This window comes from Tenrec ecaudatus, chromosome 7 (genome assembly GCF_050624435.1).
Source record: "Tenrec ecaudatus isolate mTenEca1 chromosome 7, mTenEca1.hap1, whole genome shotgun sequence".
Classification (NCBI taxonomy): domain Eukaryota; kingdom Metazoa; phylum Chordata; class Mammalia; order Afrosoricida; family Tenrecidae; genus Tenrec; species Tenrec ecaudatus.
This window is the reverse complement of record NC_134536.1, coordinates 98,846,381-98,870,312: the sequence shown is the minus strand read 5'-3', so window position 1 is coordinate 98,870,312 and position 23,932 is coordinate 98,846,381. Positions and strand designations below refer to the sequence as shown.

General features: G+C 42.1%; 1 protein-coding gene across 2 annotated transcripts in view; it reads right to left on the bottom strand.

Moving 5' to 3' along the window:
• COL12A1 (collagen type XII alpha 1 chain) overlaps positions 1–23,932 on the bottom strand; it is a 123,470-nt gene that overhangs the window by 51,075 nt on the left and 48,463 nt on the right. For both annotated transcript variants that reach the window (XM_075554887.1, XM_075554886.1), the window contains exons 18-37: positions 22,726–22,875; positions 22,521–22,640; positions 22,255–22,419; positions 21,565–21,711; positions 17,149–17,288; positions 16,481–16,610; positions 13,633–13,775; positions 13,210–13,339; positions 11,860–11,996; positions 10,448–10,577; positions 7,795–7,934; positions 7,435–7,567; positions 7,306–7,329; positions 6,821–6,963; positions 4,965–5,094; positions 4,401–4,540; positions 3,635–3,764; positions 2,304–2,446; positions 1,083–1,212; positions 257–399 (exon numbers count right to left, since the gene is read on the bottom strand). In XM_075554887.1, coding sequence (XP_075411002.1) covers positions 257–399; positions 1,083–1,212; positions 2,304–2,446; positions 3,635–3,764; positions 4,401–4,540; positions 4,965–5,094; positions 6,821–6,963; positions 7,306–7,329; positions 7,435–7,567; positions 7,795–7,934; positions 10,448–10,577; positions 11,860–11,996; positions 13,210–13,339; positions 13,633–13,775; positions 16,481–16,610; positions 17,149–17,288; positions 21,565–21,711; positions 22,255–22,419; positions 22,521–22,640; positions 22,726–22,875 — 2,648 coding nt within the window. The remainder of the gene's footprint in view (positions 1–256; positions 400–1,082; positions 1,213–2,303; positions 2,447–3,634; positions 3,765–4,400; positions 4,541–4,964; positions 5,095–6,820; positions 6,964–7,305; positions 7,330–7,434; positions 7,568–7,794; positions 7,935–10,447; positions 10,578–11,859; positions 11,997–13,209; positions 13,340–13,632; positions 13,776–16,480; positions 16,611–17,148; positions 17,289–21,564; positions 21,712–22,254; positions 22,420–22,520; positions 22,641–22,725; positions 22,876–23,932) is intronic.

Genomic DNA, 23,932 nt, shown 5'->3' with positions numbered 1-23,932 from the left:
CAGACAGAGAACTGGTGGGTTGGCAATACAAAGCTTGTGGTTAACAGTTTCTGGTCCGTAGTTAGAATAAGAATGAGCCCCTATGATCTGAGAGGCTACAGTAGGCTATCTCACTTGCTAGAGAAAGTTCCACGAAAGATGATTCACACAAAAGTTAGGTAGTCAACTTTAATCAGAGAACATACCTAAAGGTTTAGCTTCACCCACCAAAAAGGCAAAACTCACAAAGGTCCAGATAAATGAGCATTAGACTTACATATTCATCGATCGGATCACCAACGGTGGGGGAATAGATGATCCTGTATTGCTGAACTGGCCCATCCGCATGATCCCAGGCTACAGAGAGACTATTGGTTGTCTCCCCAAAGACTCTCAGATTCCTTGGTCCACTTCGTGGTACTAAATAAATAAACGACATACAATACTGGGATTGTCTGGGATGGGAATGGGGAGAAGAAGATGGGTAGGTTGCTGAAGGGGGGCAGGGTTGTCAAAGAACCAGACTGAGTAAGTTGCTTGCAGATGTTCTACCATTTACTAAAATGTTATCCCTCTGTGTAACAATACACATGTCCAACGGTTTTTCATGTGAACTCAGACAGTGTAAAGTATGCTTTCCAGAGCCATGGCTACAATGGCATAGAGCTAGGGTCTAACTAAAATTCGCAGATTAGGATTTGGTTGAGGGGGTGAGGGGTGTCATTACCACATCCTGTTTAATGAAGCATGTAAACTGAGCACTCACATTTCCAAACTGCCCACTTGATAAGACGCAACCCACGTAGTAAATGTACGGAGGAAAGCACTCTGTCTGAGTTTTAAATCCCAAAGTTGGCTAAATGCGGACGGAAAGAAACCCATTGCTTCAGATAGAGGGCTGTCATCCTGCCAGAACGTTAGCCTGGATGGTGAAAGTAGGGGAGTCTAGACAGATAGCCAGGCAGACCACAGAGCCAGCACAAGGGTGTGATGAGCACTACTCACTGCCCACCCCGCCTGCCCGCCTTCCCTTCTCACCCCCTTGGAGAAGCCCAGCTAAACTGGTTCCAAGGGAACGGGTGGGGAAAGGATTTCCGCCTCACATGTTTGGCCCTGGCCAGGACTGGGATTCCCCTCTCCATCTGAATATAGAGCCACGATGTTCACGGAATAGGGTGTGTCAGGAATCAGTCGCTCCAGGTGCACTGTGCGGGTATTTCCTGGCACCACAATCTGGAAGGCAAAAAGCCAACTGTTGCCTGACAACAACTCAGATGCTTACCACATCTTTAGTTCGTCAGCAGAATAGCATTCACAATAAAAGACTGAGCCCAGACATGTCAGAGGTCAATGCATTCCTATCCCGCCCCTCCCCCCATGAGCACTGCCCCATCCACAATTTTCAGAAATTCCCTTTTCCAAAGGATTCGTTCACACTTGACCTGAAGTAACTTCAGTTATCTCTCACTTATGTTTGTTTTAAAGGTTCTCACATACAACATGTAAAGTGCAAGATATTTACCCAGAAGCATCCTGAATGTTAGATGCACTTACAAAAGCGGGGGAGCCTCCACATGGAAGGACCACTTGTACTACAATAGAGAGAGGTTCCAACCGATGGATAAAGGCAAAACTTGCCACAATAAGTCCTACACACACACACACACACACACACACACACACACGGACATGAAAGCCAAAATGCATGCAGAGCACATGTATTGCTCATTGTTTATCTTGGTTCACCATCGTTATCTTTGCGAAGACTTGTAAATGATATGGGTGTATCAATTTACTTTCCCTTGGGTGTCCTTAGACCTTTCTGATTTCTAAATGGTTAAGCTATTTGTAAAAACCAAACAGTACTGTGACTTGAAGATAAATTGGGGAATTTGTAAGCACCGGAGAAGGCAGACTTATCAGCTATTTCCATGACAGAAACATTTGTGCATTTCTGCAAAAGTCCATGCAGACAAGGATGGCTACGGTTTTCATTTGTGACTGGGATTTTTCATTCCTTACTCATCTGCACTTCCCAATAGTCATATTTCCGTTTACAACTTGCCCCTTTACACCTGTTATCATGCATGCAAAACCATCACCCAAATATTAGACACATGGAGCCTGACGGGCTTGGGGTTTGCGTTCTCCCAGGCACGCATTGCACAAACACAGGACCGCATGCAGCGGAAATGAAGCTTCTCTGCGATGCAGCACGGCACACGCAGCCGACTGACTATTCCCAGCCAGCGACCTAGGCAGGAGCCTTGTAGAACCGACAGTACGGTTCTGGAAAGCTCTAAGTCTCTGACAAAGTTACGTACAGATTCGGAGGGTCTCGTGCCAGCCACGGGATTGTACACAATGCGATACTGCTGCACAGGCCCGGGGGCAGGGTCCCAGCGCACGTCGAGACTGTTGGAGGTAGGGTTGTACACTTGGATATTCCTCGCCAGGCCTCTCACCACTGAAGAAGAGAAAACCAACACAGATTCCTTAAGTCTGTTGACGCGTGTCAAGTTTTAATGATCACTTTTCCAGAGCTCCAGCGTGTAGTAGGATAAAAGACTATCCTCCTTAACCTTCTAGTCCTCTGAGCAGGAAGACAGATTGAAATGTTTTGAATCCCAATTTTATCCAAGTCAGTCAACTATAGTCTTTATGTGCAAGCAAAAATTGTTTCCAACCAAAACAAGTTATTAAAACAAATAGGACCAGATTGCCCAGAAAAGGGGGCAAGGGGGAAAAAGTTGACAGTTTTCCCACATGGACAATAGAAACAGGGGAAGGGACTGTTATAATGCCTTGCTGATAAGTAAAACCTGACAACAGTTAGGGGACACACGTCATTCAGTCAGCTCGTGTCGATCATTCATCCAACATTCAGGACACAAATACTAACTGCCTTGTGGGATTAAAATAAAAAGCAAAAGATGAGTAGGGCATAAATTGTACACTCAACTGTCAATTAACTGCAGCAATAGAAACTTAGAAAATCATATAAATTGTATCCACATATTAAACCCACGCTCTCATTTAGCCATTAACACCATCTTCCTAGAGGACTCATCTCCTACCAAAGGTAGTCTCCCTGCTCACTTCCTCATGGCCATCATCAAGTGCACTTTAAAACCAAACAAATATTCATAAGTAGTCATAGTCTTTAAACAATACGGAACAGAAGAGTAAAACCACTGTAAACTGCTTTTTCGAGATGTAATGGCAAATAAAAGCACAATGATTATTATTGCCATCTTACTACCTCAGCAAAACAGAGAAGTGTGCGATCAAGTCAAGCAACAAACAGTTTTCCATGATTCACACTGTGAATGTCCATTACAAAACATTGCTCACATTCGGGAAACAGGAGGCAAAGCTTAGTGAATTTTCACCAATGAATTAGCATACTGGTGATTATATACACATTCACAAATAATGAAACCATATCAAAAGAAGAAGGCCTTTATAGATTTATTACTCAATATACCAAAATTTTCCTTACTGGTGGTATCTGGAAAAAATGAATGATGGATAATTTCATATTTTTACTCTATCTTTTAAATTTTTCCATAGTTTCCTTTAATGGGTCTATGTTTTCTAATAATAAAAAGCCAAAGTTGTAATTAAAATCTAGATGTTTTTGCCCTTTACTTACATGTCCTTCCAGTATCTGATGTGCGTCCCCCATCACCTTCAGTATAAACAGGTACTACTGTGACAGTGTATGGGGTATCAGGCTGCAGATTCCTAAGAATAGCATAATTGGTATTTCCAGCAATTGGTACCTAGGGATTGTAATAAAACATAAAATCATTTGTTTTAGAAACTTATAAAAGAAATAATATTTAAAACAATATCATACTCAAAATACTAACAATTTGAGACCAAACAAAAAACTTCACTGACATTGAGTCACGTCTGACTCATAGCAACCCGATAAGACAGTGTAGTACTGCCCATGTTGGCAAGAAATCTTGTGGGAGCAGAAAGCCTCATCTTTCTCCCATGAAGTACTGGTGGGTTTGAAGTGCTGATCCTGTGGTTAACAACCCAACATATAACCCACAATGCCACCAGTGCTCCTATACAAAAAAACAAGTTCTATACTGATGGGATATGATTTTATAATGAGCTATAATGATGTCTCTCCTATGAACATTTGCAAGATGTTATGAAGACTTTTCAGCCCACTGCACTTACCCTATGCTCCACTTCAGAAATTCCCAGTGTAATTATGTGTCCCCACGACCCCAAGCCCCACATCACCCTTCACTCGGCATGAAGGTACCAACTAATCTATGGTCTGTGGAGTTCGATGATGTGATTAAAACCTTCGACAGTGCAGTGGTTAACTCTTTGGCGTCTATGTTAAAACATTCATCTACAGTTGAAACAAACTAGCATTTCCCTTCTATAATTACCAGTTCCTCGGGACCACCTGCTGATGGGGCATAGAAGAGCTTGTACTGCCGAGGATTCCCCTCCGCATGGTCCCAGCGCACATTCAAGGTGCTCGTAGAAGGGTCATATACTCGTAAATTCCTCACAGTGTTCAACGGTTCTGAAATGCACAGAAATCAGAGCATGATCCTACCAAGCAAGCACTTTCAAAACCTGGTTTTCCGGATAGCTCCTGGATAGCCTGGACCGCCAGCCCTCCACCGGCCACTCCCCACGCCAAGCAGGCACGTGCGTACAAACAAGGCTTGCAGTCAGGGATAAGTGACTGAACATTTGGTGCTTTTATGGCATGTTTCCATCAAGCACGAGCTATTTTGACCTCAGGGGATTTTTTAAAATCCTAGATAATAGTAAACATATATTTTCTCAAAATAGAAATGGTTAACTCCACTCAAGCAAATGAAAAATAGTATCAAATTTTAAATGAATCTTAAAAGATTGATAAAATTTTGGGTCACTTCATTGTTTCTGGTGATTGCAATGGCGGTTTTTCAAGAAGCTCCGGGAACTCTAGTGTCACTTACTGGTCTTGCCTCTTCCCGTCATCCGTCCTCCTTCGCCATCACTGTACAGGGAGGACACCGTGATGGTGTAAGGGGTGTCAGGCTTCAGTTTCTGCAGGAGCACACTGTTCTGCCGTCCCCCTACGGTGGTCTTAAATAAAACAGGGATCTGTGTTAGCCTTGTTCCCTCAGGCTCCCTAGGAAAAGGTCTTCGAAGACCCTTGCCAAGTTCTGAAAGTATGCAATCTTTAACGAAAGATGAAATTATGTCTTATAGCATGATTTTTGAATGTAAGAATATAGCACAAATATTGTCTCATTTAACCTATAAGCAAGTAGTCCCCAAAAGATATTTGAACTTGCTAGCCACTAGCACTGTGAAAGTTCACCCAAATCATATTTCACAAAACTCTTCCCCCACAAAAAAGGCATTAATCATAACTGAGCTACAAAGAGACTTTAAGATACCAAAGAATTGCATAATATTACAGGCTCCGCTCATTGTTGGTCTTAGTTTTTTAACAGATGTTTTTTATTTGCTTTAGAAACACATTCACATGACTCAGGAAAAGAGCTACCACTCTTGGTGTTTCAGGGTAAAAGAAAAGAAAAACACCTCCACTCCAACAGCATTTGCTGTGTCAACTACATGGCTGGACCCTTTGCCAGGGCACACTCAGGAAAAGGTTTCAGTTGTGCCCAGGATCCCAGCCTTGAGCAATGGAGAATTGCAATTTCCTCCAATTAGGAAGCGCTGAGCTATTTTATTAATTGCTTAAGACCATCTAGCTATCTTGTTGAAAGAAAATTTGTACAATTTGTTAACAGTCTACCGAATTCAGATGTTTTATGCCATACTAATTAGATTCTCATGAAACTGGCCTGCTGTCCACAGTGTGTGCACATGTGGACAAGTGGGTGTTCCAGTGAAGTCCTGATGTTCCTAACTTAGCACCCATCACTCAAGCAGTCAGAGTTCGGGGAAGAAGGGAGGGGCAGTAGAACTGTCAGTAAATCACTGTTGTTATCCTCGATATGAGCTCTGTGAATTGGCAGTGGCTAATTTTAATAAATTTAATATTTGACCTTATGAGAAGTTTATCATTATTCGTACAAGCCATTTTTTTTAAATGATACTGCACAGATCTGAAAACAGGTATTTAGTAGAACTAGGGTTGTGACAAAGCAGAGAGGTGTCTACCACAAATGATGTGGTTGGGGTCTGCCCCCAACATGATACAAGTTAGAAGTAATTCCTGTCTTTTTTGCCAGATCGGAGGTTAGTAAAACCATAAAGTAGGTGAAGCTTTTTGATGCTACCATCCCACCAACTGCTTTTCCTGAATTGCTTTCATTTTCTCTCAATTATTTGTTATAATTCAAAAGAATCTCTTAAATTTGATCCAATGAAATGTGTTAGCTGACACTATCTTAAGGCTCGTTGTTTTGAAGATTAGTTGCATTTTAATGCTTGTACAAGAAACAATGAAAATAATCATTAAAACTAGTATTACTCAGTGGACTTCAGTCTTTGAGTACCAAAATGTGGGTTGGAAATCTAAATAGAGTCAAAATCGGAGTGCATACCTTTATGGATAACCCAGCCTAACAGAGTTTAAGAGGGACGTGGGTGCATGGAGAAATACACTTGATGCTTTGAGGCTACCGGAGGTGGGGACATCTACAGTCTCACTGAAAATGCCCACAGCATCTCCATCAGAGATGAGCATGGCTCAATAATCAAGTGGTTCTATTCAAGAGAGTAAATCTTCGTCTCCTGCAAGGACACTCTGACGAAGCATTGAAAGTGAATGGGGTTTGCCAAGGAAAGGGTAGGATGCGTCCATTCCCCCCATTGGTTTCACAAAACAATTTACCGTGTGTTCATTGCCTTCCCCTGTGGAAGGCTGGTAAGTGATTCTGTATTTCTGTACTCGGCCACTAGCAGGATCCCACTTAACCGTCAGGCTGTTGGACGTGGTATTATACACCTGAAGATTCCGTGGGCCACTTTTTGGAGCTGAAAGGTTATTGAAAAACTGAGTAAGTTGACAGAATCATGCCTCCAAGATCGATCGATCGATAGATAGATAGATAAAACATTCCTAAGAACAATCAATAAATCTATATTCTGCTAGGTTTGAAACGAAAATTGACCCTATTCCAAATGGAGTAAAGGCCGGTGAATCTTAAGGGACAGCTTAGCAAGCAGTAAAAGAAATCAAAGCTTTTCAGGAAATCCCCATTGCAAAGAGGCCCCATTCAACAAGGTACATTTTAAACAAAGCCCAATGGGTTACTCTGCTGAGACTTTCATTCCTCTATTGATTCATTCGTAGTGTTCAGCAAATTAAATTCTTACCTTGTGTTACGGGTATCAAACGCACTAAAAAGAAAACAGAGTTTGAGAAAACGGTATTAGTGCAACTTTAGCTATTTTTTAAAAGTAATTTTAAAATTGCCATGTTCTGTTTGAAAGTCAAAAACCTACAGGTGCGCTCGCTGCCCACCAGGTCATCGCTCTCCGATTCATCCGGATAGATGGCAGTCACTGAAACTTCATACAGCGTGTTCGGGTTCAGGTTCTCAAACACCATCGTGTTTTCATCTCCATTTAAAATGGTCTTGGTAAAGAGGAAAAAGAACCTTACTCACAGAAATTAAGTCACCGCTTCTATCATACACCCGAAGAGACTATTTATTATAATCACTTAGATACCCCTTTTGGTCTATGGAGGCCATGAACTTAAAAAACACCAGTTAGAAAAGATGCCAATCTGGCAGGAGAGCTAATAGAATTCCTTATGAAAGGGGGTGTGAAAAGAAAAGAAATAAAGAGGGCTCGCACTACCTCCATCTTCTCTGCACTTCCAAAAGGTGCCCACGTTACTCTGTAGAGAGACACATCCGAAGCTCCATGATCCCATGTTCCCCTGAAATGCTCTTGTGTTACTTCAGTAATCCTCAAATTGGTTGGGGCTGGGACAGACCCTGCCGTGGAAAAAAGCAGGGCTATGTTTTTGAACGTGTCCTTACAATATTGAAAACTTAATGTGATATCGCAGAACTCCTTTGTTTTATCTGCACTGGCATGGAAATACTGACTAATGCGTTGCTTAGAAGCAAGCATCTTGCCGATTTAGTTTACTTGAAAAGTAAGCAAAAGAAAGCGCTCTGAACATGACAGAGCATTATTTGAATATAATACTTATACTCCATTTTTTCCCTGAAGATAGTACTTTTTAGGGTACTATTTAGTACTGTGCTTCTCGGTGGTTTGCAACTTCACTGTGTTTCAAAGTTATGCTGAGAATCTAGTAAAAGTCAGGGACTCTTTCCTGGGACAACACCTCTAAGCACGCAATACAACTCTCGTGTGCAACACCACTTTGGGCTCCAGGTCAGCAGGGCCTGCTCCTTACCAAAGAATAGCACACAATAATCTATGCCTGGATTACAAATTTAAGACAATGCTCAAAGAAACACTTACTTGATTCTAAATTGACTTTGTTTCCTAATCCCCAAAAAAGAAACTACTTTGTTTTTAATCAAAGCATTTAAAAAATGAGAGCTTCTACCTTACAGAAATGGCAAGTATTACAGTTTTATCACTTACTGTAACATACATGTGGAAGCATACAGTAAATTCCAACCTAAGAATGTTACCACAGGAAGGAAACCTTGATAATGTGATGATCTAGGTAACCCATGCATGTTATTTTCCTATAGATCCTGAACACACAACACTAAGCAGACAGTTCTGGCTCTGATCAACAAGGAGAGACAACCCTGGGGTCACTGTTGATTGATTGCTGAACCCGCAGCTAACAGCTCCTCCACTGACAAGGTTCTCTGGATGAGTCTCAGACCAAGCAATGTGGAACAGCTGGCACCAGTCCTGAGATTTTATTGCCAAGTAATTCTCTAGCTCCTGGAAACCGGAGCCAACTACACAAAAACTCAGACCTATTAAAATGGTGTTTCTAATCATTACAATGAAAGGGCCCATTGAGGCAGGTCATGTGGCTCCACTATCACAAGCACAACTGCAAAACGAACCAACTGTTAAGGTCACACTCGGGAGGACCCATCTAAAAATTATTCTGGAAACTTACTAGCAAGAAGCATATAAAGTAGCCTAGTAGTGCAGGAGTTAAGTTTTCCACACCATCACCTAAAAACCACCACTAGGAACCAACCACTAGCTAACAAGTTAGGCTGAGTAAGTTATTTAAATTCGCTACACTTGCTGCCCACTATGTGGCTGCCAAGCTGTTGAAAAGTGGCTCATCTAAATACACACAGAATTTTTGCATAATTAATATAAAAATATAACATAAATTTCTGCTTAAATATTTATATACCCATTAGATATTGAAATAATACTTTCTGATGTATTGAGCTGAAGAAAACAAGAGCTGAGGTGGCATGGTGGGTTTTGCCTTGGGCTGCCAACTACAAGATCAACAGTTTGAATCTTCCAGCTGCTCCGTGGGAGAAAGATGAGGCTTCTCTTCCTGTAAGGATGCGCAGACTCAGAAGCCCAAGGGCGGTTGTACTCTGCCCTGCTGGGTCACTACGAGTTGGAGTCAGCTCAATGGCAGTGAGTTATTAAAGACTCAATTTCACCTGCTGCTTGTTAAATGTGGCTGGTTGAAAATTTAAAGTTGCTCTTGTGGTTCACATTATTTGGGGGGGGGCAGTGCTGCTTGAGAATGCCATGTCTTTATTTAGATTACACGGTGATACACAGAGCACGGTGCCAGGTGCTGGACATGTATGATAGGCCTCCATGGAAGGAGCAGGGGTACCCGGGGTAGAGAGAAAAAGATGGACAGGCAATCATCTTTGAGCCAAAGAGAAAGTAAGAGTAGAGGTAGAACAACCAGCCTTCCACAAAGACGAATCAGAAGCAAGAGGGGCTGGAGGCGCCAGCATGCTTCTGTGAGGCTCTCCCAGCCCTCCGCTGTAGCAGTCTCCCTTTCCCAGAGATGCATGGAGCACAGTGAGAGTGCCACTCACCTGGCCTTCCAGACGCAATCCCCTAGACTGCTAACTACACTCCTCTAGCTCCATCACTAAATCATGAACTATTGAGGAGGCAAAGATTTTAGTAGTACCTTGACAGCACTTCAAACATAGTAAAATTCTCAAAACATTTGAAAATCAATCCACCTTTTCGAGAGAAAATGTCCAACATACATGAAGCATCTCCATTCTCCACACTCCTCTATAGACAGACAAACATACAGACACACACACATCGGTGAAATATCTGTAACATGTATTCACAACATTGGTTAATGGAATGATGAAGTAGGATATAAATAATTTATTCAAGGAATAGAAGCAATGAACACCCAGGAAAAGCAACCTATGAATCGAAACATGATTAAAAATTGGCGTGAAAAGAAAGGGAACCCAGAAATTAGATAACCAATTATGTTATATAAGCATATACCATACTATCCCCTAATGGTCAACAAGATGTAACCACAACTCACTAGTAGTATCCTGAGCCGTCACTGGGGGTGACTCCCCCTCGTCGTACACTGCAGAAACACTGACGGTATACAAGGTTTGTGAAAAGAGGTCCCTGAGGGGGATGCTGGTCCGTGATTTATCCACCTCGACCTGTAACAAAAACAACAGTGGAACTCACTTTACACAGAGGTTAGAGTCAACGTGGCTCTGTGTGGAAGGATGCCTTGACGGCCCAGTGTGGAAGCTAGGCTGCCAATCAACCAATCCCTTCAAAGCCACCACCCACTCCTTGGGAAGAAAGCTATGGCAGTCTGCTTCCATAAAGATTGTAGCCTAGGGGAGTGCTACATTGTCTGACAGGGTCTGAGAACCACTGAATGGCAATGCGCTTGTTTGTGCACCAGCGCATAAGAACTGTCATTCCAAGATAAGCAGTATTTCCTAATTTGCATAAGAGCACAAGAAATGGGTGACGTTTAAAAGTTTGCAACGTGAAATATATGTGAGTGTGCATGTGCGTGTGTGTCTACCATACCTGACATTGTAAATGATGAGCTGTCTATAGAAACAGGTCACCACAATTTTGTACAGGTTTCCTTTCTTATTACTGCCTTGTTCCTGCAGACATGTCACCTGTGTACTGTCTCCTTTGCCATGCACACGAACCCTGAGGGGCCCATTAGCAGTCACATCCCTTTTGCAACTGAAGTCTGGAGAGAAGTGAATGCATTTGTTTTCCTCTCGGTCACAGTTGGCCGGTGGAGTCTGTCCAGTAGGTGCTTCGAGAAACAACTTCTATGTCCCACAAATGACTCTGGGATTCTAATATTAATGCTCCTCCACACATACCCAAATTTTAGTCCCCTTTGCTATTAAATCGTCCTCAATCTGTTCCCATTTTGAATCAAGTTGTCCTGGAAACAGCTCTTCGCCTCAGCATCACCTGATAGAGTTCACGATCACAGGAGGACTCCCCCAGGAACGCATGCATCTTTCCTCTCTCTCTTGCTCAACTACCCTGTCATCCCATGCTCTGACAGACTCCAAGTCTTCTTTCTGCATCGCATGCTCACCTTTTATTTTTAGAAACATTATTATGGCGTGAGTAACTTTTTTAGCAATTCTTAGAATGCAGAGCACCGTATAAGGCATCTGAAGAAGGAAACGCCATTTAGATTTTATAACTTCTATCTGCTAAAGGATTACTTTTTTCATGATTAACTTCATACAATAATTTCTCAGCTAAAGGTAAGACAGTCTAATATATTATCTGGTTTTTCAAACTGCTTTACTAATCTCACACATTTTCAGCACGGCTTGAAAGAAGTGACAAGTACTCACAACATGCTCTCGGCTCTACTCATCAATCGTTCTCTGGGTAAAGCCACTAAGAAAATAAATATTTCCAAATCCACTCTAGTCGCCAACGTACCTCTTTGACATCCTCTTCTGGTGTTTTGTATCGGATGACATATTTACGGACTTTTCCAGGTGCAGGTTCCCATAAAACATTCATGGTGCTGTGAGTCAGATCTCTGAGTTTCAAGTCCCGAGGTCTGGGCAGAGGCACTGGCGGAGCAAGAGACATATAATGATAATGATACAGTGATCAACCACAAGGTACAAGACCGCCACACAAGTTTTCAAGAGGTCCTTGGAAGAAAACTTAAAATGTACACAGAAAATTAAGGTTTTTTATAAGTACCCTCGTTCTACCAGACATAGCTTCATTTTGCTCTCCGGCTTTTGAAAATTAAGATACCTTTCAACGTGTTTATGACAACCTTTCTCATTCACCTTCATCCACCCAATTTAAATAAGTTCCTGTTTGCCCTGCTGTCAGTAGAAACCAGTGCCTGGGGAAGGACACCATGCTCGGTGAAGCGGCAGGGCAGCGAGAGGAAGGAAGACCGTCCGCGAGATGCATCGCTACAATGGCTGCATCGATGAGCTCACCCCGAAGCACGATTGTGAGGCCGGCACGGGAGCAGGCAGAGTTTCCACCTGTTGTACATCAGGTCGCTATGAGTCCGAAATGACTCCGTGGCACCTAAGCACAACAACGCAACCATCCTGTCTCACTGCACATGGGGACTCATGCGCATCCATCCATACGTACATCGCTTGCGGTAGAGAGCAAACTAACTAGAGTGGGCCACTGGTTGTAGGCCTCATCCCAACGCCAGGAAAAGGAGCTCCTAGCTCCAGTGTGTGCTGCTGAGCAAACGGTGGGAGGTGTCCGTTCAGCAAGAGGGGCCTTGGAGGGAAGGCCTAGTCATCTACTTCTATCTGCAAAGGCAAAAAATCAAACTCACTGCCAGAGAGACTATTCCGACTCATCGTGACCCTCAAAGACAGGATAAAACTGCCTTTGTGTGTTTCCCCCAAGATTGTCCATCTTTACAGAAGCAGAGTGGCTAGTGGTTTCAAACTGCTGACTTTAGGGTTAGCAGCCCAACACACTCCCACTCCACCACCAAGGCTCCATTGAAAACACAGCTCTACACTGAAGGCACAGCTCTATGCTCACACACATGAGTCTGAGTCAACTTGGCCACAAATAATAAGCTAAGTAAAAGCATAAAAAAATAAGTCCATCCTACAATTAATTTACTGTGCTGATAGAAGTCTAAAATTGAGGTCGTTCCTCCCAAATCTGATAGTCAAAAGTAATAACTCTAAAACTTAAAACCAAGTTAGCATTGTTAGGTGAAAAAAACAATTTTTTTTAACTCTCATGCACTACAGCCATCAGAAGGGAGGGCACTGGGCACTGACTTACAGGTGACTTCCCGGGCAGTGGCGGGCTCGCTGGTGAGGTCGTGCAGGGCCGCCTGCACAGTGACTGCGTACTCTGTGTTGGGGAGGAGCTCGGTCAGCTGCACATCGTTCACTGAAGGCCCCACGGGCATCTGCAGAGGGCATGGGGGCATCAGGTTTGGGCTCGCAATGCCCAAATGAAGGTGGACGCTATTTATTACCACTAAATTATAACAGCACAGTTTTCATGCTTCCTTTATAAGAGCTGCATTTACATTTTCATACCAGTGCTTTCCAAAATGTACCACAGATGGCAAACCTAGTTTTCTCTTTTGTGTGTAAGTTACAATGGATCCATAAGATATCATAGTTAGTTTCATGGAGACCCTAAAAACCCCAAAAGTCTCTTGAAGACCCACTGAGATAAAGAACAAGTATGTCCTACCTCTTTGGCCTTCACTGGCCTTGTGGCGTTGAGGGGCTCATATGACAAGGTATAACCAGTCGCACCCCCCACAGGCTGCCACTGCACATGCATGGTGGTAGGCCCAATGTCGTAAATATTCAGGCTGACAACGGGGACGGGCACTGTCAGAATACAAAGCAGACATCAGGCTAATTCATACCATAACACTCATATTTTTAACTTCTTTCTCCTACTTAACGATTGACATTTACAAGTACTAAGCAGAGGCTGGGTCACTGAGAGAATCCAGTATTGCTATAATCCTCGCCTGTCTCAAAAGACACTCCCTTCTCACTGGAACGTCACCCCACAAATCAGTATTCCATGGTCCAACTGTTTCATAGAGGGAAAAATGCCAATGCTTCAACTGCAAATGGAAATCCAGGGGGGTCCATCGTGGAAGCCAAAAACAGATACCAGCTTCCTAAGAAGGCAGTCTTTTTCTGGAATGGCTCTATGTTAATGATTTTCATTCTTATATCCTAGAACTTGATTCATAAATAACCAAGAGAGTATTTGTTTCATTTTGCTTTCAAACACTTTTAAATAAGAGCACCACATCTTAACATAATAGTTCAGGAGATCTGTAAGAGTTCTGCCTGGGGACCCAGGCCGGAAGCTCTGGAACACTGGGACACTGAATCCTGAGTCCTCGGGGTGCACAGCATGCTCCAGAGACTGCATCCGTGAGATCCTATTGGTGAACGGGAGTCTACCTCTGACACACTTGTCACCTGAGGACTTAAGTCGGAGAATGCATGGTGTCTGAGGAAGCAGAAGGCAGCTGCTGTACCAAGACTGTTGAACTGTTGGCAGGCGGACAATCGTGGCCTTGCTACATCAATGCCCTATATGCTGGGTTAAGGTATGTATTATTCTGGCAAACCTGTAATGGGGATTCTGTTCTATTTTGGTTTTGTTCATATTAAGGTGTGTCTCAGAGGTGTTATGTCACTCGGGTCACCCTCTTGAAGTTGTGTTATATGTTGTTCTGTTTTTCAGTAAATGAAACCCAGGATTGATGAACCTTTAGATAGTTTTCAGGGTCTTAAAGGCTTGTCTCCAAACAAACAGCCATCTAAGTGAGATGTGAACCAAGTCCACACGGAAGAAGCCCACCATCATCAGTCACCCATATTGTAAATCATACAATCCAAAGTCAAAGGAGGGCTTAGAGTCAGACCCTAAACTGCGAGATTCCGGTTTCAGAAGGCCAGGGATGACAGGGGTGCTCAGCATTCATTTGGAGGAAATACATGGAAAATAAGCCTCCAGTGAACTCCCTCTCTCCACAACTGAGGGATGGGGAGACAGCAGTTACGAAACAGAGTCCGTTAGAGAGATGAGTGTAGGAGATCAAAGGCATAAATCTGACTCAATTATGTTAAAACCTTGTCAGTTGATCCCCCCTCTGATGCATGCTGGACCTGATTTGGTTTTCAGCATTTTCTGTATTTTTGGTACGTTTTGTTTTGTTTTGCTTTTGTTTGTTCATATCAGGGTGGACCTCAGAGATGTTATGTCATTGGACGTTACCCTCTTGAAGTTATGTTATGTGTTTTCTGTGTTTCAGCATATGAAAGTCAGGATTGATTAACCTACAGGGGCAGCAAGTAGAATAAGGGTTTTTCAGTAAAGGGGAGATGATGTCAAGAAATACAGAAAGAAAAGGAATGTTTGGAAACTGGCTGTGGTAGCAATTGTACAATCTGCCTAACGTGATTGAACTGTGGAATGATCTATGTATTAAATGCCAAATAATAATTTTGTTTTAAAAAGAGTTTTGGTAGCACTGTCTGTTAAGCATTGGATTGCTAACAGCAAGACCAATGATTCAAACCCACCAGCCAATCAAAGATGAGGCCGATTTCCCCCATTACGATTTACATCCTTGGGAACCCTATGGTCATTAGGACTCCACATTGACTCACTAACAGTGGGATTGAGAGATGAGCTCTTTGAAGGCATGTCCACAATGCAGCATAGAGTTATATACTCTCCTCTTCTGTTAATCCTCCTGAAGCCTTCTGCTTTATAATAAGAGACTGAACTTAGAGTTGTAAGGAATATGCATACATCCAGTCTCCTATGGTCCAGGATGAAAGGGGTTAAGGACCTGACCAGTAAGTGGTGTCCGTTCTTGCTGTGGAGACAGTCACACGCTCACACTCCCTCCTTCTTCTTTAAAGTGGCGTCGTTAGGGAGCCCAACCAAGAAAGAAGAAGGAAAGCAGTATTTTCCTATGAGCTTGGAACATCTACTGGGAACAGGAATGAGGAACAACTCCCCCCAGAGCACAACCACAGTCCCAGCCATTAGAATAAAAGTCAGTGCTCAGATCTCCATGCCAATAGAGGGATCACCTTGCCAACAGAGAGATCCAGTCATTGGCAGACCTGAAATGGGTTATCTGTGCATAACTCCTCTCCTAAATACAAGTTCCACTCCTCACACTGCACCTCTTGGAATCTGACACTTGAAGTGCCTTGGTCATCAAAAACTGTCCTCATACAGTAAAGTTGAAAGTATTGTCCTTCTAGAAAGGTGTATTTGCCATTGAACAGAAAGTCGCAAAGTCCTTAGAAGTAAATAGCCCTGTTAGAAGTATTTTCCCTTACAAGTTATCTGAGACTGGTGGCCTTGATGGCAGCTAGTAAGAGCAGATAAATACTGAGTACCTAGGGAGCCCATGCCCAGAAACCACTAAAGAAAGCGCTGTTGCGTAGATATCGATCAAAGAAGTGCTTCAGAAGGCGGGAAACTTGCCACGTGTGCCATCACCTATCTTAAAAAACAAATGGGCGCACTTTCTTTTAACGTCACTTACAGGTCTTTTCTGTGCCCTTCAGAGGCTCGCTGTATTCATCCTCTACCACAGAATACACATTCACAACATACTCCGTCTCGGGCTTCAGATCTTTCAGCACCGTGCTGCTGTCCAGTCGGCTCACATAAAACTAAAAAAAGGAAAAGAAAAGAAAAATTTGTGAAAACCGACACTGTCATCAGTTTCTGGGGTTTTTTTTCCTACTATACTTACAAACTAGTTAAGTGCAATGAACCCAGAAATAGCTTTTCGTGAGGCCAGTGTCTTTTTGCTTTGGAAACTACTAGATTACCGAGAGATCTTGGACAATTCTTACAATTTAGTCTCCCAACTGCTATTATTTCCTATGTGCAGCAGGAGGGGCTGACACTACAGACTCTTTAAGGTCCCCTTTCAACTCCATGGTTCTTCTATAAACTCATGAAGAAATAAATTAAGCATGCTCTAAATTCTAATTTAAAAGTTCTATTGCCTATTTTGCAGTTTTAACAAATCCGCAAGGCTCTTTCTCTTTAAGTATGCCTGACAAAGATGAGAAGACACTATTTTAACTCGGAACTGTCCCATCATACATGTCTACTGAACCTCGACCACTATGTTCTCCAGAACCCCAATGAGAACCCAACTTCAACATCGGGAAGAGTAGGTTGCAGACATCGTCTACTCACTTCGTGACGTTTGCCACCAGAAACCGGGTAATATTCCACCTTGTATCTGTCCACACTGTCAGAAGGCGGGGTCCAACTCACTCTAAAGGAACGGTGGGTTCGCTCAGAGGTAACGAGGTTAGAAGGTGCTTCCAAGTCGCCTACACATGGAAATAAAGGGCACACATTCTTTACCCCGCGGGCGGAAATAAGGTACAGATGTTTTTCCACTCCTCTAGTTTTGTAATGGAGGAATTTGACATCAAATAGAAACAGCATTACACCATCATATTCCACGTGTTTATACACTTTCTTTCACATGATCAGGTGGTACAATAAATTAGGATTCGACCTTGCTGCCCACAAGCATTTCTGAATGGAGACCCAAAGGGTTTTTCAGAGTCAGATGATTCAAAATTGAGTTTATTGCCTTCCCTTTAAATTTCAATGTGTTTCTTCTTTGTGAAAAGAACATTGGTAGATCATAGCTAAAAACTTGTTTGCTCAGGGAAAGGGCGACAGTCTGAACCCACCCGCAGATCTCTGGGAGAAAAAGTGGCAGCCTGTGTCCACAAAGATTACAGCCTTGATGCAATGAGTTATTGCTTTAATTATGTCTTTGAGGAATGCCTTATCTGCTTGAGTAGTGATTAGTATGCTTTCCGTTACGAGGATAAAAGTGACTGCCTACACATATTCAGTTCCCCTGCTAGCCTTACCTCAGTGGCAAGAGGGCTGGCCTACATGGGGAATGAAGAGAAGTGTGTGTGTTTACTTTAGAGACGCTCTACGGGGAGCGGTCATGCTCTCTGTGGATGGACACGGGTGAAATGACTAACACAGAACAATATCTGGGGTAAATAGTAACACACATAGAAATAGTACACTCAACACAACCCTTAGAAACATGCCCAATGAGCCCCAATCCCAGCTATGCTGACTCCCTCCCCAGAAGACTGCACTACAGAGGACAGCACTGAAGATGCAGCCTGGGGAGAGCAGCAGATATGCCCAGACCACACAGGGACAAACTAAGAGGGAAAGAGAGAGAAAGAGAAAGAGAGTGGACCGCATCTTGCCCCATCAAACCTCAAGGGCAACATTCCTGTTCAGAGCAGTCAATACACAGAGAGGACCATGGGACTGGTCCGACCATGAGACGTGACGCACCTCACTGACCCACAGCACTACCAGGTACAGCACTGGAGACACAGCATGGAAACTGTACCTGGTCTGACACCCACACGCACACATGTACAGACACCGGGGCAAATGTGAAGAGAGCACAACAGAGCAGCAAGGAGAACCAAGCAACAATGCCCCCCCAAAAATCCTGAAAATAGACTTCAGATTTAGTGGGCAGGGCTTGGCACCTCACCAGACCTGATTGGAAAACATTCATAAGGGTCAACAGACAGACCTGAAATTCTTTATAGGGATTTTCCCCCCTCAAGTCTATCTATATAAGATAGGCAGGATAAATAAGCTCGAGGAGAAAACAATGGGGTCAACCATTCCTGGGGGACATGGGAAAGGAGGAGGTGGAAGAAAGGGAGGGGAAGTGAATAAACCCAGAGACAAGGAAACAACAAGAGATCTAAAATCAATGGTGAGGTGGGCATAGGATAGCTGGTGGGGTTCAATCACGTGCAATGCAGCCAAGAGGAATGACTAAGAGCCGAATGAAGGCTGAAGATGATAGTGGGGCAGGAGAAAAGTAAAAGGAAACAGAGGAAAGAACTAGGAGGCAAAAGACATTTATAGAGGAATAAATACAGGCACATACATATGTAAATATGTTAATATATAACAATAGGGCTATAGGTCTATGAACAGCTATTTAAATGTTAAGTATTAAAGTAGCAGACAGACATTGGGTCTCTAGTCACATACTCCCTCAATGCAAGAACACTTTGATCTAATAACTTGGCATTCTGTGATGCTCACCTTCCCAACAAGATCGCTGAAGACAAATGGGTGCATAGGCAAATGTGGTGAAGAAGGATGATGGTGCCCAGCTATCAAAAGCTATATAGCATCTGGGGTCTTAAAGGCTTGAAGTTAAACAAGCGGCCATCTAGCAGGGAAGCAACAAAGCCCACATGGAAGAAACACACCAGCCAGTGTGATCAAGAGGTGTTGACAGGAGGGATCAAATATCAGACATCAGAAGAGTCAAAACAAACAACTATATCAATGTGAATGAGGTGGGTCAGAGTGGAGACCCAAAGAGCATGCGTAGACAATTGGACATCCCCTCACAGAAGGGGCACAAAGAAGGAACGAGTCAGCCAGGGTGCAGTATAGCACCAACCAGTTCTTCCTGCCCGCTATCATGGCCCAGATCTACCATACAAATCAGGCTAGACTAAAGCATGTACATATAAGAGTTCTAGACACATGGAATCCAGGACAGCAAAAACCCCAAGAACAGTAACGGGAGTAGTGATACCATGAGGGTAGGGGGAAGGTTGGGGGAGAAGAAAGAGAGAGGGGGAACCAATCAAAATGATCAATGTATAACTGCCCCCATGGGAGGGGGGGACAAACAGCAGAACTGTGGGTGAAGGGAAACAGCAAATGCTGTACAATATAAAAATAATAATAATTTATAATTTATCAAAGGTTCGCGAGGGTGAGAGTATGGGGGAGAGAGGGGAAGTAGAGGAGCTGATATCAAGGGCTCAAGTAGAAAGAAAATGTTTTGAAAATGATGATGGCAACATATGTACAAATGCACTTGATACCATTGATGTATGGATTGTTATAAGAGCTGTAAGTGCCCCCAATAACATGCTTTATTCAAAAAAGAAAAGAAAAAGGTCCCAAATAATACTTTAAAGAGTAAGGAATCAGCCCAATGGCTACATATGCATGCCAATTCACTCTCATGTGAGCTCTTGTCTACTTTGTGTGTAAGCCAACACTGGGGAGAGCATTTCCATTCTTAGTATCCAAAACTTTATTTTATTTGGGTCATAATCAAACCTACAAAATTATCGAGCAATTTTACTGTCTGGGGAACTAGTATGAATATAACTGTTACGGAGTTGACACAAAAATAAATACACAAAAGGGAGAGCGGATAAAAAGTGTTTTCCTTCATACTCCAAGTTCTCTCCAACTCAATAAAGCTGCAACTCTCTCAGCTAATGCACAGCCAGAGCCTACAAATGCTGGCTACCTGGCTGGTCTCTTTCTCTAAGGAAAAGGTCAGCCTGGTGTTCTCCCAAAGTCTGAGAGGGGAACCTCGGAAGGAAGAGCTAGGCAAATGGATCCCCACGACTCAAGGCGCCTGAACCATTTCTACCAAATTATGTTACACTTAGTCCAACTTTTCTTAAATCAGATTCATTCTACAACCTAACAAACCGGTAATTTAAGGACAGCCTTGACCATAACATACGTGTACTTAAAGCTAGTCCGTACCATGATATACATAAAAGGTATTTTAAGTATATAATGTCCTTAAAAGGCATTTTTCTGATATAGTAAAGACCATCATTTTTTATCAAAAGTCTTCCATTTTGGTGCTTACCATATTATTCCCTATGATCTCAATGGATAATAAGCCCAAAGCACCGCTCACTGAAAATCCAGTTCTATAATGTCTTATCAAATCTTAATTCCTTGTCCAAAGCTGCATTTGTCTAAGATCCCCACAGCATCTTCAATAATCTGACTCTGATTGAGTAATTTAACTTCTCTAAATCTCCATTTCTCCACTGGCAAAGAAAGACCATGTACTGTCTAAGAATCCAAAATCTAAAATTGTCATTTCTCTTTCTATTTAGGGATGGCAAGTTTCAAGTATCAAATTGCATCATCTGTACTTGAAGCAAAAAAAATCAGACATAATATCCCTCTGTGATTCTAACTGGAGAAACTTTTTCAAGCGGTGACCTATTTTATAAAAAAATGACACCTTCATGATTATCAAGAGAGGAGATACTTTACAAGAGAATAGAAATATACCAGAAGAGAGAGACCTCAGCACATTTATGAAAGGTGGCTTCCAAAGCTTGTGGAGAATTCCAATATCATTGTTTCATTGCATTTTTCACAAATTTTTGAAACACTCTTTTATACACAAGTGTGTGTGTGTGTGTGTGTGTGTGTGTGAAGCAGCTGTAAATTTAATGTATTTCAAAGCTATAGGTAATTTTATACTTTGGTGCTATCCCAAGAAATAAGTCAGGAATGGCTCCAACTGCATTTTTACTCCAGCCACCAAGGGAGTTTATCACCATCTGAAGATATGTATAGTTGTTACAACTTAAGGAGCACTATCGAAATCTAGTAGTCACAAGTCACAGATGCTGCTAAACTTTCTATAACACACAGGCCAAACTCCCTCCGCACTTATACAAACAAACAAAAGAAAATCTGGTCCAAAATATCAGCTATTTCCTGGATGTAAAACTGAGTTAAACATACCTGGGCCCTTGACACTGTTACACAAGTTAATGGTGAGGTCATCTACAATCCTAGAGAGTGAGTCAAAATCAGCCACATTATATGCGTGGATGTCATCAGGATCAGTTGCAATCATCTTTAACTCATCTTCATCAGCATTTTTAATACCTTAAAAGATGACATATACAAATGAAAGCAATTATCAGGGAAAAATCATTTTAAGAGTGAACCTGAGATTTCTATTTTATATTAACTGGAACCTATGTATTAGTTTCCTCAATAATAGAGTGCCACTTGTCTTTACTTAAGAAAATACAAATAACAAAGACATAAACTGGAGGTTACTCTAAATGAATTCCTAAATGCTCCCAGCACCAATTTCCTAATATGTGTGTGTGTTTATTTATTTATCTTTTCAAGGTTATTCCAGGAGAGTAAAAAAAATCAACATTAAAAATCAACATGGTGCTATGAAAATCACAAGAGGAATTTTCCTGAGTCCTATGAATTGCACATTTCTCCTCTTAACCCATCACTTATTGTGCAAGAAACCACGAACTTTTATGTCATTACAAGGTAGAAAAGAGAGAGGGAATTAACTTCCTAGCATATTGACTTATTAATTATGTGATAGGGGATATGTTAAGGGTTCTTCATACTTCGAATAATATTTTTAACAACAAAAATATCTCCACAGGTTTCAGCACTTACCCACAGCAAATAGCTCCACGCCTTCATCCCTGAGCTTCTTTGAGGGTGCCTCTACGTCATCTTGGGATTTTCCATCAGTAATGAGAACACCAATTTTGCGAGCTCGCGGTCTCATGCCAGCTTGGGTCTTAAAACTTTGTTGGCGAATGAAGTTCAAAGCCATGCCTGGAGGGATTTTTAAGAAGAGGATCCGTCACATCTCCACTCAGCCACATGATCAGACCAAAATCAAGAGCCAAATGAGCAACCAGTGCATCCCTCCTCACCTGTGAGGGTGTTGCCTCCCTTATATGGCAGGTTGGCCACGGCTTGCAGCAAGCTTTTCTTGTCCCGGTGAGCATTTAATTGCCACTCCGTTCTGGGGTCTCCACTATACTGCGCAAGGGCTAAAGTAACACCATTGTCATTAGCATCCATGAAAGACACAGTCATCATGGACATGATGAATATCTTCAAACTGTCAGAACTTACCCACTTGTACTCTTTTAGGGCCAACCTCAAAGACTTCCACAATACGAGAAATGAAACTCCTCACAGTTCTAAAGTTTGCCCGGCCAATGCTCCAGGACCCGTCCACCAGCAACACAATGTCTGCTTCAGCTCTGGTGAGACACTCCATCCCTGACACGGCAATCATGAGACATGTCAGAGGAACGGCGAAATGTTGGCAGGGCTACTTTCTAGCCACACCTCTGCCACCACCCCACCCCATCCCCCAGGGCCCCTGCATCCTCAATATGCTTCTCAATGTTTCTAGCTAGGTTTTTGTTCTGTAGCTCAAGGATGTCGAGAGCTAAATTCCGATAATATATCCACAAGATTTAGCAACCTCAAACAGCAGTCATATAGTTTTTATCAGTGCCAAATCCGTCCTTCATCTTTGCTCTATTCCCTGGCAACAGACATAGAATCTGGAGAGTTTAATTAAACCATCATTACAAGTTAGGATGGGCTCAAAAACAAAAATAATAATAATAATAAAGGAAAACCTGACTAATTTTAATAGATTATTAAAATTGTCCATATTAAAATTAATAATTCAGTCAAATATTGATAAAAATGAAATGTTGCATTTTTCTATAATTCAAAATAGTCATAAACCAACTAATATGAAATTGACTGATTAAAACATAAAAACTAGAAAATGTCTTATGGGATAATAAATATTTTTAAGTAACTAAACCAATATAAATATATGGACCTAAAGTTAAACTTTTTGAAGTAAAGATGCTTTGTTAAAAGCCGATACAGTATTATATATTACATTAATTTTTTACTTTATCATCTGCTATGTATAACAATCAAGTAAGCACAGACAATGAAGTTTGCACATTTAAAAATAATCCAGAAAGAAGGAACACAATTCAGAAAAACAAAGACACAAGTGGAGAAGTAGAGAGAAGCACAAACATTGATACGAAGCTAGAGTGCTTTGGAAAGAGAATAATCCCAATATCCTCAGTGAACAGCTACAAAATAAAAATACAAGTTAGTTAATATCATCATAGGAGAAACAATGGAACAGTAATTCAAAACAGTAAGATTTGACTATTTCATTCTTTTAGCTATTTGAATTGTTCTACATGCTCTTTTTTAAAGCTATCAATCTTCCAACTTAAGACTTCCTGTGGGTCAGGAGGGGGAGAGGGATGGGGGAGGGTAAAAAGAGGAGCTGATA